We start from the raw sequence: 14938 nt of genomic DNA, 5'->3' as shown, positions 1-14938 counted from the left end.
CTGTCCTTCAGTGTCTCTTGGAGTTTGTTCAGACTCACATCCATTGAGTCGGTGATGCCATCCGACCGAACGTGATGATTTGCTAGATGCACATATTGTGCAGTAATTACCAGAACAGCACATCCGTCCCCTTATACGATCATCATTTTGTGTGCGTGACATGAGAATTTCCAAGGTCTACCCTCTTAGCATCTTTCTAGTACATAGTAAGTATGGTTAACTGCCGTCACCATGCTATACAGTAGAGCCCTGGTACTTACTCATCTTACAACTGGGAGTTTAAATCCTCCCACCCTGCCCCTGGCAACCACCAATCCACTCTCTGTTTCTACAAAATGTCTTTTTTATATTCCAGCTCACCCTATACAAGTGAGCTCGGACAATACCTGCCTTTCTCTGTCTGACTTACTTCACTGAGCATGATATCCTCAAGTTTCATCCATATTGTCACAAATGGTAGGATTCCCTTCATTTTGTGGCTGAATAATATTCCATTTTACATATCTGTGTCTATATCTATCTCACACTTTCTTTATCCATTTGTCCATCACAGGCACTTAGGCTTTTCCCATGTCCTGGCTGTTGTGGATAAAGCTGCAATGAACATGGGGGTGCAAATAACCTCTTTGAGGACTTGTTCTCATGTCTTTTAGATATATATCCAGAAATGGCATTATGTGTAGTTCTCTTTTTAATTTTCTGAGGAACCTCCATACTGTTTGCCAAGGGAATAGTGATTTTTATTGGCCAGGCAGAATGGGCAGTCTCAGGCAGTGACTGACAAAACCAGTTCCCTAGCTTCCTTTACAGTTAACAATAGCCAAGTGACCCATTTCTGGCCTTTTGGATCACAGCAGATCTGCTAGGGAGTTTCTGGGAAAGATTTTGCTATTCACTCCATGCCCCATCCTGCCATGAAAGAAGAGGCCAAAACACCTGAGGCTGGAGGAGCCACTTTGTGCCCATGAGGCAACAAACAAGAGTGTGAAAGACAACGGCTTGAGGAGGTCCACAAAGCCTGGAAGGACTTGTATTCTTTTTTTTTTTTTTTTTCAGCTGTGCTGGGTCTTGTTGCTATGCAAGGGCTTTCTCTAGTTGCAGCAAGTGCGAGTTACACTTCGTTGCAAGGCACGGGCTTCCTATTGCAAAGGCTTCTCTCGTTGCAGGCTCTAGAATGCAAGCTCAGTAGTTGTGGCGCATGGCTTAGTTGCCCTGCAGCATTTGGAATCTTCCCGGACCAGGGATGGAACTCATGTCCCCGGCACTGGCAAGTGGATTCTTAATCACTGGGCCACCAGGGAAGTCTAGGACATGGATTCTAACTGTCTTCCTTTTCCCATAACAAGAAGACTGGAGGTAGATACTCCTGGCCAGAAAAAACAAATGCTTATTATTCAAGCTCCTGTTGGTTGGGTGTTCTATTTTTTGCACCCAGATTTCTAAATATGCTAAAATATAGACATACAGATGTTCCTTGACTTATGGTTCAGCTTAACAATTTTTCAACTCTATGGTGATGCAAAAGTGATCCGCATTCAGTAGAAATGATAGGCTTCCCAGGTAAGGAATATGCCTGCTAATGTAGGAGAAGCAGAAAATGTGGGTTCAGTCCCTGGGTTGGGAAGATCCTCTGGAGTAGGAAATGGCAACCCACTTCAGTGTTCTTGCCTGGAAAATGCCAGGGACAGAGGAATCTGGGGGGCTACAGGCTATGGTGTAAGACTCAGTCACAACTGAGCACACACTCATATAGTCATTCAGTAAAAGCCGTACTTAAGGCTTCAAATTTTGCTCTTGTTCCAGGTTAGTCACGTGCAGTAGGATACTCCCTTGTGATGCTAGGCAGTGGCAGCGAACCCCCACTCTGTCAGCCACTGGATCACGAAGGTGAACAACTGGTACACTTACAGCCATTCTCTAATCATACAATGGTTCTGTTTTGCACTTTCCACAGTGTTCAGTAATTTACATGAGTTATTCAACAGTTTTTTTTTAATAAAATGGGCTTTGTGTTAAATCATTTTGCCCAATTATAGGCTAATGGAAGTATTCTGAGCACTTTAAGGTAGGCTGGGCTAAGTTTTGATGTTCGGTGATGTATTAAAAGGATTTCTGACTTATGATATTTTCAACTTTTGGATTTTTAATTTTTTTATTAAAAAATATTTATCTGATTATTTGACCACGCTAGGTCTCAGTGGTGGCACATGGGATCTTCAGTCCTTGTTGTGGCACTCAGGCTTTTTAGCTCAAGCTTGCAAACTCCTAGTTGTAGCATGTAGGATTTAGTTCTCTTACCAGGGATAGAACCCAGACCCGTTGCATTGGGAGTGTGGAGTCTTAGCCTCTGGACCACCAGGGAAGTTCTTCAACTGATGACGGATTTATCAGGGTGTTTTATGATGTACCCCATCATAAGACAAGGAAATCTGTATTTGTTTGTTTTGCTGCCCAGTTTGTGGGATCTTAGTTCCTTGATCAGGGATTGAACCATTGCTCACAGCAATGAAAGTCCAAACCACTGGACTGCCAGGGAATTCCAGAGGATGATCTGTAGATACAGTAAAACAGAAGATGAAAGTCTCTGTTCTTGCTCCAGATATAGACACTGTTAAAGTTTGGTATAGATTTTTCTAAGTATGGTTTGCATATATTAGTACATATAAATGATCACAAAACATATAAAATTAATGGACTCATAGAATAAATGCATTCTGTTTTATAACCTGCTTGTTTTTTTATTAACAAAATACCATGGCTTATTTCTGTCAGTACCACTTTTTTTTTTTAACAACTTAATCTTCTATTGCTATACATTTAGGATGTATCCAATATTTTCTCATTATAAGCAATGCTGAAACAATTATCCTTGAATATACATTGTTAGACATGGACAAAGGGTATGCACATAGCAGATGTTGATATATCTATCTATTAAATGCTTACTGAACGGCCAGTATATGTGGCACATTTATGCTGGATGAACAGGTATTTCGGTGGGGGTTTTTGTCTGGGGGGGAGACTGACAGTTGAATAAGCAAACAAAGAGTTGTTGTTTAGTTGCTAGTCATGTCTGACTCTTTGTGACCACGTGGACTATAACCCACCAGGCCCCTCTGTCCATGGGATTTCCCAGGCAAGAATACTGCAATGGGTTGCCATTTTTTCCTCCAGGCAATCTTCCCAACCCAAAGATTAAACCTGTGTCTCCTGCATTGGGTGGTGGAGTCTTTACCACTGAGCCACAAGGGAAATCCAAACGACTAGTAAATAGTTACAAATTGTGATAAGTGATAAGCAGGAAATGAACTGATATGGTATGAAAACACTGGGGACCTAACTTAAATAGATGACCAGTGAAGGCCTCCAAGGAGGTGACATTTAAGCTCAGAGTTAAAGGATGAGAAGAGCCTAGAAGGAGTTCAGTTCAGTTCAGTTCAATTCAGTCACTCAGTCGTGTCCGACTCTTTGCGACCCCATGAATCGCAGCACGCCAGGCCTCCCTGTCCAGCACCATCTCCCGGAGTTCACTCAGACTCACGTCCATCGAGTCCGTGATGCCATCCAGCCATCTCATCCTCAGTCGTCCCCTTCTCATCCTGCCCCCAATCCCTCCCAGCATCAGAGTCTTTTCCAATGAGTCAACTCTTAGCATGAGGTGGCCAAACTACTGGAGCTTCAGCTTTAGCGTCATCCTTCCAAAGAAATCCCAGGGTTGATCTCCTTCAGAATGGACTGGTTGGATCTCCTTGCAGTCCAAGGGACTCTCAAGAGTCTTCTCCAACACCATAGTTCAAAAGCATCAATTCTTTGGCGCTCAGCCTTCTTCACAGTCCAACTCTCACATCCATACATGACCACTGGAAAAACCGTAGCCTTGACTAGACGGATCTTAGTGGGCAAAGTAATGTCTCTGTTCTTGAATATACTATGTAGTTTGGTCATAACTTTTCTTCCAAGGAGTAAGCGTCTTTTAATTTCATGGCTGCAGTCACCATCTGCAGTGACTTTGGAGCCCCAAAAAATAAAGTCTGACACTGTTTCCACTGTTTCCCCATATATTTCCCATGAAGTGATGGGACCAGATGCCATGATCTTCGTTTTCTGAATGTTGAGCTTTAAGCCAACTTTTTCACTCTCCTCTTTCACTTTCATCAAGAGGCTTTTTAGCTCCTCTTCACTTTCTGCCATAAGGGTGGTGTCATCTGCATATCTGAGGTGATTGATATTTCTCCTGGCAATCTTGATTCCAGCTTGTGTTTCTTCCAGTCCAGCGTTTCTCATGATGTACTCTGCATAGAAGTTAAATAAGCAGGGTGACAATATACAGCCTTGACGTACTCCTTTTCCTATTTGGAACCAGTCTGTTGTTCCATGTCCAGTTCTAACTGTTGCTTCCTGACCTGCATACAGATTTCTCAAGAGGCAGGTCAGGTGGTCTGGTATTCCCATCTCTTTCAGAATTTTCCACAGTTTATTGGAGTGCTCTAGGTGAAATCCCCCAGGGAAGACAGAACTTTGATGTTTAAGGATCTAAAAGGCAATGGGTGTGACTAGAACAGCTGAGAAGGAAATGAAGGGGACGCAAGGTCTAGATGAGATCATGTAGGTCATGGAGTATTTGAATTTATTTTATGGAAACTCACTGAAGAGCTTTAAGAGAGGGAGTGACTTGCTATATTTTATTGTTATTATTATTTAATGATCACTCTGGTTGCTATTTTCCATTGTTTGGATGGAGTCAAGCCAGATCAGTAAAAAATTCATTGAAGTTGTCTAAGCAAGATAATATGATTTGGAGTGGAATATTAGAAATATGCAAATAGATCAGTGGATAGAAACAAAGCATTTATAAGCAGGCACTGTAGGTGGATTCTTTACCAACTGAGCTATCAGGGAAGCCAAACTTATACTAGTGGCCCACAATTTTATTTAATGAAGTTTTACATTATATTCATTAAATAAAATTGTGTGCCACTAGTATAAGAAGAGGTGGCAAGAATACACAGAAGAACTGTACAAAAAAGATCTTCACGACCCAGATAATCATGATGGTGTGATCACTCCCCTAGAGCCAGACATCCTGGAATGTGAAGTCAAGTGGGCCTTAGAAAGCATCACTACAAACAAAGCCAGTGGAGGTGATGGAATTCCAGTGGAGCTATTTCAAATCCTGGAAGATGATGCTGTGAAAGTGCTGCACTCAATATGCCAGCACATTTGGAAAACTCAGCAGTGGCCACAGGACTGGAAAAGGTCAGTTTTCATTCCAATCCCAAAGAAAGGCACTGCCAAAAAATGCTCAAACTACTGCACAATTGCACTCATCTCACACGCTAGTAAAGTAATGCTCAAAATTCTCCAAGCCAGGATTCAGCAGTACATGAACCATGACCTTCCCGATGTTCAAGCTGGTTTTAGAAAAGTCAGAGGAACAAGAGATCAAATTGCCAACATCCACTGGATCATGGAAAAAGCAAGAGAGTTCCAGAAAAACATGTATTTCTGCTTTATTGACTACGCCAAAGCCTTTGACTGTGTGGATCACAATAAAGCGTGGAAAATTCTGAAAGAGATGGGAATACCAGACCACCTGCCCTGCCTCTTCAGAAATCTGTATGCAGGTCAGGAAGCAACAGTTAGAACTGGACATGGAACAACAGACTGGTTTCTAATAGGAAAAGGAGTACGTCAAGGCGGTATATTGTCACCCTGCTTGTTTAACTTATTTACAGAGTACATCATGAGAAACCCTGGGCTGGAAGAAGCACAAGCTGGAATCAATATCAACAACCTCAGATATGCAGATGACATCACCCTTATGGCAGAAAGTGAAGAGGAGCTAAAAAGCCTCTTGATGAAAGTGAAAGAGGAGAGTGAAAAAGTTGGCTTAAAGCTCAACATTCAGAAAACGAAGATCATGGCATCTGGTCCCATCACTTCATGGGAAATATATGGGGAAACAGTGGAAACAGTGTCAGACTTTATTTTTGGGGGCTCCAAAATCACTGCAGATGGTGATTGCAGCCATGAAATTAAAAGACACTTACTCCTTGGAAGAAAAGTTATGACCCAGATAGCATATTCAAAAGCAGAGACATTACTTTGCCAACACAGGTCTGTCTAGTCAAGGCTACGGTTTTTCCAGTGGTCATGTATGGATGTGAGAGTTGGACTGTGAAGCAGGCTGAGCACTGAAGAATTGATGCTTTTGAACTGTGGTGTTGGAGAAGACTCTTGAGAGTCCCTTGGACTGCAAGGAGATCCAACCAGTCCATTCTAAAGGAGATCAATCCTGGGTGTTCTTTGGAAGGAATGATGCTAAAGCTGAAACTCCAATACTTTGTCCACCTCATGCAAAGAGTTGACTCATTGGAAAAGACTCTGATGCTGGGAGGGATTGGGGGCAGGAGGAGAAGGGGATGACCGAGGATGAGATGGCTGAATGGTATCACCGACTCGATGGATGTGAGTTTGAGTGAACTCCGGGAGTTGGTGATGGACAGGGAGGCCTGGCGTGCTGCGATTAATGGAGTTGCAAAGAGTTGGACACGACTGAGCAACTGAACTGAACTGAGTATAAGTTCGGCTTCCCTGCTAGCTCAGTTGGTAAAGAATCCACCTGCAATGCCTGCTTATATTTTATTTAATGAAGTTTTACATTATATTATCTTCCCTGGTGGCTCAGAGGTTAAAGCATTTGCCTCCAATGTTAGAGACTTAGGTTCAATCCCTGGGTCGGGAAGATCCCCTGGAGAAGGAAATGGTAACCGACTCCAGTATTCTTGCCTGGAGAATCCCGTGGACGGAGAAGCCTTGTAGGCTACAGTCCATGGGGTCGCAAAAAATCAGACACGACTGAGCGACTTCACTCACTCACTCACTTACACTATATTTTAATATGTTAGAACAGTATTATTACTGCTCTATGATGTTTACTTTATATTTTATATTCATTAATAATGTTCTTATCATAATAATTTAAAATTATAATTTAGTTTTTAAAATTTCCTAGACATTTTTCCATATTTATTAATATTAGTTTTAAAATAATTTTGCTATGTTCCATTGCATCCTACCCCCAAAATCACATTGGTTCTTTGATTTGAATTCAACTAAATATATAAGTTGAGTTTGGGAAGTATGTCATCTTTGCAATATTGAGACTTCCTCTCAGGAACTTATTTTTTAGGTCCTTCAGTAAGGTTTCATAGTTTTTTTTTCTTATGGGCCTTGACATTTCTTGTTAAGGTATGCCTAGGTATTTCATAGCATTTATTCACTGCTAATGAAATACCTTTTTAAAAAGGCATACTTTATAAATGGAAATCACAGTTATTTAGTATTGTGTTTAGGGGGCCCTATATGTAATACCTTTCTTCCTTTTCTGAATTTGGAAGAAGCTGAGGCATAGGAGATAAAAATACTGCATTCGTTACTGATAAACTTGACTGGAAAATGTAGCTTTTGTCCTGTAGCCAAGTGGGTTTGCTGTATTTCCTCCTGAATTGGATAGATTTACCTCTACAGAAAGAGGTCGTTCTGGCAAATAGTCCACTTACCGTATGGTGGAGAGCACATGAAGATATTTGCTTTCTGCAGTCAGCCAAAGCCAAAAAGAGAACTCATAAGCATCTATTCTTGTCCGCTTCCTTCTCCCAAATTCACTAATTAGGTTGTCATTCATTTTCCTCTAGGGTGGAGAGAGGCCATGTTCAGTTCAATTCAGCGGCTCAGTTGTGTCTGACTCTTTGCGACCCCTGACTGCAGCACGCCAGGCTTCCCCGTGTATCACCAACTCCCAGAGCCTGCTCAAACTCATGTCCATCAAATTGGTGATGCCATCCAACCATCTCATCCTCTGTCGTCCCTTCTCCTCCTGCCTTCAATCCTGCCCAGCATAAAGGTCTTTGCAAATGAGTCAGTTCTTTGCATCAGGTGGCTAGATTATTTGAGTTTCAGCTTTAGCATTAGAACTTCCAATGAACATTCAGGACTGATTTCCTTTAGGATGGACTGGTTGGATCTCCTTGCAGTCCAAGGGACTCTCAAGAGTCTTCTCCAACACCACAGTTCAAAAGCATCAATTCTTCAGCACTCAGCTTTGTTTATGGTCCAAGACTCACATCCGTACACGACTACTGGAAAAACCATAGCTTTTACTAGCGAAGTAATGTCTCTGCTTTTTAATATGCTGTCTAGGGTGATCGTAGCTTTTCTTCCAAGGAGCAAGCATCTTTTAATTTCATGGCTGCAATCACCATCTGCAGTGATTTTGGAGCACACAAAAATAAAGTCTGTCACTATTTCCATTGTTTCCCCATCTATTTGCCATAAAGTGATGGGACCAGATTCCATGATCTTAATTTTCTGAATGTTTAGTTTTAAGTCAACTTTTTCACTCCCCTCTTTCACTTTCAACAAGAAGCTCTTTAGTTCTTCTTTGCTCTCTGTCATAAGAGTGGTATCATTTGCACATCTGAGGTTATTGATATTTCTCCCTGCAATCTTAATTCCAACTTGTGCTTCATCCAGCCCAGCATGTTGCATGATGTACTCTGCATATAAGTTAAATAAGCAGGGTGACCATATATAGCCTTGAGGTACTCCTTTCCCGATTTGAAACCAGTCTGCTGTTCTATGTCTAGTTCTAACTGTTGCTTCTTGACCTCCATACAGATTTCTCAGGAGGCAGGTAAAGTAGTCTGGTATTCCCATCTCTTTCAGAATTTTCCACAGTTTGTTGTGATCCACACAGTCAAAGGCTTTGGCATAGTCAATAAAGCAAAAGCAGATGTTTTTCTGGAACTTTCTTGCTTTCTCGATGATCCAACGGATTTTGTCAATTTGATCTCTGGTTCCTCTGCCATTTCTAAATCCAGCTTGAACATCTGGAAGATCATGATTCACATACTGTTGAAGTCTGCTTGGAGAATTTTGAGCATTACTTTGCTAGCGTGTGAGATGAGTGCAATTGTGTGGTAGTTTGAACATTCTTTGGCATTGCCTTTCTTTGGGATTGGAATGAAAACTGACCTTTTCCAGAGAGAGGCCATGAGTCTTTCTCTCATGGAAGTCTCTCTTTATGAAAAGAAGCCTTTTCCTTTAACATTTAGGAAAACCATTAATTTTGGTTTTTATCTTATAACTAGCCACTTTACTAAAGTCTCTAAGCTTTTTAGTTGATTCCCTTCCATTTTTATGTTTAGGTATGTATTGACATCATGAACAAATAATGATGTTTGTCTTTTTCCATTATTTATATTTCTTATTTTTCTTATCTTATTGTATTGGCTTTAGTTTGTAGCAATTATAGTGGGTATTCTTGTTTCGTTTCTGACTAAAATGAGAATGCCCTTAGTGTTTCACCATTAAATATGTTTATGGATGACTTCTGATAAGTAAACTTTGTCATTAAGAAGCTTAAATATTCCTCCTAGTTTATTAAGGTTTTTTTTAAAGAAAATTATAAGCTGTTGGTGTTGAATTTATCAAATATTTTTAAAGGGTCTCTTCTGTTGATAATATCCTGTGATTTATTTTTCTTTACCCATGAAATTTACAGAGTCACTAATGTTGAATCATCCTTGTACTTTTGGAATAAATCTTGCCTGATTATAGTGGATTTTGACTTGTTTTAGAGCAAGTTGGATTCAGATTGCTAAAATTTTATTTAGTAGTTTTGCAACTACTATATACTTCAGTAGATTGGTCTATAAGAGTAATGATTCACAGGTTAGAGATTAATTGGTGAACTTTGAAAAGGTGGTCCTGGCTCAGATGACTTTGGGAAATACCAGGTTTGTTTACTCCTGGACAAGGTCCATCTAGTCAAGGCTATGATTTTTCCAGTGGTCCTGTATGGATGTGAGAGTTGGACTATGAAGAAAGCTGAGCCCTGAAGAATTGATGCTTTTGAACTGTGGTGTTGGAGAAGACTTGAGAGTCCAACCAGTCCAAATGAGATCAGTCCTGGGTGTTCATTGGAAGGACTGATGCTAAAGCTGAAACTCCAATACTTTGGCAAAGAGTTGACTCATTGGAAAAGACTCTGATGCTGGGAGGGATTGGGGGCAGGAGGAGAAGGGGACAACAGAGGATGAGATGGCTGGATGGCATCACTGACTCAATGGACATGAGTTTGAGTGAACTCCGGGAGTTGGTGATGGACAGGGAGGCCTGGCGTGCTGCGATTCATGGGGTTGCAAACAGTCGGACACGACTGAGAGACTGAACTTAACTGGACATCACAGAGACCTTAATTATACTTATTGTGATTCTTTAAAAGGTAGACTATATGTGGCATGCAGCACTTGCTCGTTATTTGACTGCAGAACCTCCTTTTCAAAAAAACATGTATTAAATTCTCTGGGGACTAGTGTTCTGAAACTGGCCTGTAATTCTCCTTTTTGGTATTATCCCTGTCAGTTTTGGTATCAGTATGCTAAACTTGGGAAGTGAAATGGAAAACTTTTTTCTTCTGTGTAACAGTTTAAATAACATAGAGATTATTTGTCCCTTAATGGTTTGCTAGAACTTGCCTGTAAAACCATCTGAACCAGTGGCATTTCTGAGTGATAAAAATGCTTGGAATGCACACACTAGGAAGGCTTCCCCATAGGACATTTTCCTCAACAATCAGTTCTTCAGAACACCTTTTTCTTTTTTTTTTAAAGGATCAAACAGCTATTTTAGAAAAGCCTAAGAATGTGTGGAAATTAGACTTGAGACATTAGCAAATTGATACTAATCAGGCCTGCATGGTCCTCATCTCTAACAAACAGCATGCTGGCACTGCCTCTGAGTGCCTTGCTGGGGCTGTGCGGGGCATTTTCAGTTAAGGGTGCACAGCTGGCACCACTGACTAGCCACTCTAGCTGAAGGCCAAGCTCTGGATCCCTCTCCTCATCCAGTTCCATTTTATCCTCTGGCTTGTACATTTCCCAAGTACTGTAGGGCCATAGATGAGCTTAAACTTTTAAATACTTCCCCTAAGCCATGGACGGAGGAGCTTAGTAGGCTGCAGTCCATGGGGTCGCTAAGACTCGGACACGACTGAGCGACTTCACTTTGACTTTTCACTTCCATGCATTGGAGAAGGAAATGGCAACCCACTCCAGTATTCTTGCCTAGAGAATCCCAGGGACCGAGGAGCCCGGTGGGCAGCCATCTATGGGGTCGCACAGAGTCAGACACGACTGAAGCAACTTAGCAGCAGCAGCAAGCCAGCCTCACAGTCCTTGCTTTGGACCTCTGTGGGTAGCATAAGAGGGAGACAGATAATGCTAGGAATTTGGGGTCAGTTTGAGAGGCCTGTATTGGTACTGGGGACTGTGGCCAGGCTAAGCTTGTGTTGGGTCAGCTGGGCAGTGGGGTCTCCTGAACCCAAGTGAGCTGAGCTGAAAGATTGGTCTGGGGGGTCCCGTAAAGCATAGGAGGGCTGAGTGTCCCTGCAAAAGGTGTGTGTGTGTATGTGAGTGTGTCCCTGTCCCTGCAAGAGGCATGTGGGTGTGTGTGAGGTGTGTGTGGGTGTGTAACGTTTATCCCAGATTCCAAGAGGCTGGGTGTCCCTGCAAGAGGCATGTGGGTGTGTGTGTCCCTGTCCCTGCAAGAGGCATGTGGGTGTGTGTGGGTGTGTAACGTTTATCCCAGGTTCCAAGAGGCCTGGGGGCTTCCGGAAAAGCATAGGAGGGCTGGGTGTCCCTGCAAGAGGCGTGTGTGTGTGTGTGTGTGTGTGTGTGTGTGTGTGTGTGTCCCTGTCCCTGCAAGAGGCATGTGGGTGTGTGCTGGGTGTGTGTGGGTGTGTAACGTTTATCTCAGGTTCCAAGAGGCCTGGGGGCTTCCAGGGATGTAAGGACTGGTCTAGGGTATAGAAATATAGTGAGGCCTAGGAGAGCAGAGGGGGCTGCGGGTCCCTGGAAGAGACCAGCTTGGGGGAGGGGGACATCGGGGCCCAGGCTCCAAGAGGCCCGGGGCTCCTTCGGGTCTGGGCTGCGCCGGGGGGCCGTTGCGGACTCTGAGAGGCCGGGTCGGCGGCACCAGGGCCCTCCCCGGGCTAACGGGCCAGGCCGTGGGGGAGGCCGGAGGGGGAGGCGGGGTGCCGACCGGGCGGCGGCGCGGGCTCCGGACGCGAGGGCTCCCGTTCCCTCCTCCCGCCCGAGCCAGCCTCAGGCGCCCGGCGCCTCCCCCGGAGCCAGAGCCAGAGCCGGGAGGCCCGGAGCCCGGCCTGCCGCCGCGGCCCGCGGAGGGAGCCGCCGCCGCTGTTGTCGCCGCCGCCGCCGCCGCCAGGCCGCGCCCCGCCCCTGCCGCCGCCGCCGCTCCCCGGTGAGGCTCGCGCTCGAGCTGCCGGCCCCGCCGCCTGGGCCCCGGGCCCGGCCCCTTCCGCGCCGCCCGGGCGATGAGAAGCTGCTTCTGCGTGAGACGGAGCCGGGACCCGCCACCGCCGCAGCCGCCGCCGCCGCCGCCGCCGCCGCCCCAGCGGGGAACAGTTAAGTGAGGGGCGGGCGGGCCGGGTGCCGCGGAGGCTCGGCCGAGCCGGCCCTACTCCGGGGAACGGGCGGGCGGGCGCGGAACCCGGGCCGAGGGGCGGGCGGGCGGGCGGAGCCGGGCTGCGCCGAGGCCTTGCGGGCTCCGTGCCCGGCCAGCCGCGGGGACAGGCCCGGCGGCCTCTGCTCGGCCCTGCGCGCGCCGCGGCTTCGCGTCCTGGATTGGCCTTGCAGCCGGCAGGCGGGAGGATAGCGCGGAGACCCGGGGGCGAGCAGCGACCCCCCGGGCCGGGGCATGTGAAGTCGCCGAGAGCCACGTCCGTCCGGTGAAAGGTGAGGCGGCCCACCTGTGCCGGGGCGCGGCGGCCACCTGCGCAGACCTGGACCGTCGTTTCACTGGCGGGGCCTGGGGTCCACTCTCTGTGGTCACGTGGGTGCCGAGCAGATTGCACCTGAGCCTCGGGCATGATCTGCGGCCTCATCTGTGACCTGAGCAGAGCAGAGAGGACAGCCAAACTCCAGGGCACCTGTCTGCAAGGTGACGTGCTGGTCGAGGCACCCAGGACCCAGAGTACCATCCTTGAAGGGTAGTGAGCCTGTTGATAGTCACCCTATGGGGCAGTGCAAATGAGGCTCAGGGGCAGGGGCCAAGTGAAGAAGGCAGACCCATGAGCATCTTTGTCCTTTGTTACCAACACACAACTCTTCCTAAATCATCAGTCTTTCCCAACCATTAAAAATGACTCTTGTATTCTCTACCCCTCCACAGCCTCTTCAGCCTGGCCCAGAGGAAGGCCCACTGAAGGGCAAAAAGGGAGTGGCTGTTGCCCCTTCTCTGCTCCCTGCCCCCACCCGTGAGCCAGCCCCCACTCAGCTTTCTGCCACAAAGCAGACAGCAAGCTAGAATCTCTTTAGGGGCCTTTGTCTCTGGTGGTTCCTTCTCAATATAATCTCATTGTACATTTCTGGACAGCTGGCTGGATCTCATCTCATTTTAACAGGGCAAGAAAATCTTATCAGCTGCACCAGAAAACCTTAGAAAAGTTAGGAGATAAGCTCAGTGGAAGCCAAGACTAACTCAAAAACTCAGCGTACTCAGAAAGTTAGCACAGAAGACAGGTGACATCTTTCTTGCTTGTGGGAAATTGAACTGGCTATTTCAAGATGTGCCTTGCAAAGAATATTTAAATGGGGCCTCTGAGAGATGGGGCCTCTTTTGGGACCTGGGCACCAAGACCTGTGCAAAGCAATTGACATAGCAATTACTGGTTCGCTTGAGCCCAGAATTGCCTTCTCTGATCCACATTTTTCATTCCTTCTTTCTAGCTTTTAGGCCACACTCCTGATTTATGCTAAAGGCATTTCTCTGCTTTGCCTCCTTCCCACTGGTGGGCTTTTCCTCCACTTCTAGATGGAAGAGTACACCATGATTAAATGCGGGGACATCAGAATTAGACCTCAGCTTATGCCTTGGCTCACCTTATTGTGTGTTCTTACACAAGTTAGTGAACTTTTCTGAGCCTCAGTTTCCTCATCTGTAGAGTGAGGCTCATGATAATGTCTATCTCATAGGATTATAGTAAGAAGTAAGAAATATAACAGGAGCACCGCTCAACTCCGTGCCTGCCACAGGGCAAGTGGTCAGTAAAAATTAGTGGTTAGTATTCAGGGTTTGTTAACTGGTTAATCAGGAGAGCAGCTTCAATTTTTTTAGTGTGCTTCTCTGTTAGTGGTTGTATTGAGGGCCACTAGGAAAGGATGGGAGTAGAAAGAACACTGGGCTTGGAATCTCGGGATACCTCCTGGAACCTAGGTAACCCTAGGCAAGTCATGGAACCTCATGGGGCCTTTCAGAATCCCCATTTGCTTATTTATTAAAGAGACCTAAGCATAAAACCTACCCTGTAAGGCTGAACGAGCTAAGGTGTGTGAATATGTGTGACACTGTGGAGGGGGTGGGGGGATCCTCACTAAATTTAAGTGAGGTCTAACCCTAACCCCTAGTCAATTAACTAGGGGTCTAAGACCCTAGTTTTGTGGGTCTGACATTTTGACAATTTGTTGTGGGTGGAAGGAGCTGGCAGAAAAAACAATGCAAGAATATCTTGCCGTACATTTTACAAAACCACACGACCACGTGAACACATTGTGATCTGCTCTCAGGGCCTTGGAAGGGGTGAGTGGGGGCTGGGGAGGGGAACGTCTGAATCCAAGTGTCCTGGGCCCTGCTGCCATAGCAGGTTGAAAGTGCTCCATGCCTTGTGCTCAGAGCACGGTGTCCTTGCCACACTGAAAAGCAATGATGGTGTCGGAGTCAAGCATGGGAAATGTCAAAGGTGCTGTTATGATGATGAAGATAACAAATGACTACATGGCTGGATGTGATGGGCTGAGAACACTGCGTTTAGTTGGCTGCGGCTGAGTGAGCAGGGTCTTGTTTGCTCATTGGGTTG

At 45.5% G+C, this 14938-nt stretch overlaps 1 protein-coding gene across 1 annotated transcript in view; it reads left to right on the top strand.

Moving 5' to 3' along the window:
- The first annotated feature begins 12397 nt into the window (after positions 1–12397).
- Positions 12398–14938, top strand: part of MVB12B (multivesicular body subunit 12B) — an 87301-nt gene continuing 84760 nt past the window's right edge. Inside the window, exon 1 of the mRNA XM_068981446.1 lies at positions 12398–12487. Coding sequence (XP_068837547.1) covers positions 12398–12487 — 90 coding nt within the window. The remainder of the gene's footprint in view (positions 12488–14938) is intronic.

This window comes from Capricornis sumatraensis, chromosome 1, assembly GCF_032405125.1.
Source record: "Capricornis sumatraensis isolate serow.1 chromosome 1, serow.2, whole genome shotgun sequence".
NCBI lineage: Eukaryota > Metazoa > Chordata > Mammalia > Artiodactyla > Bovidae > Capricornis > Capricornis sumatraensis.
The sequence above is the reverse complement of the archived record's forward strand: the minus strand, read 5'-3'. Positions and strand labels throughout refer to the sequence as shown.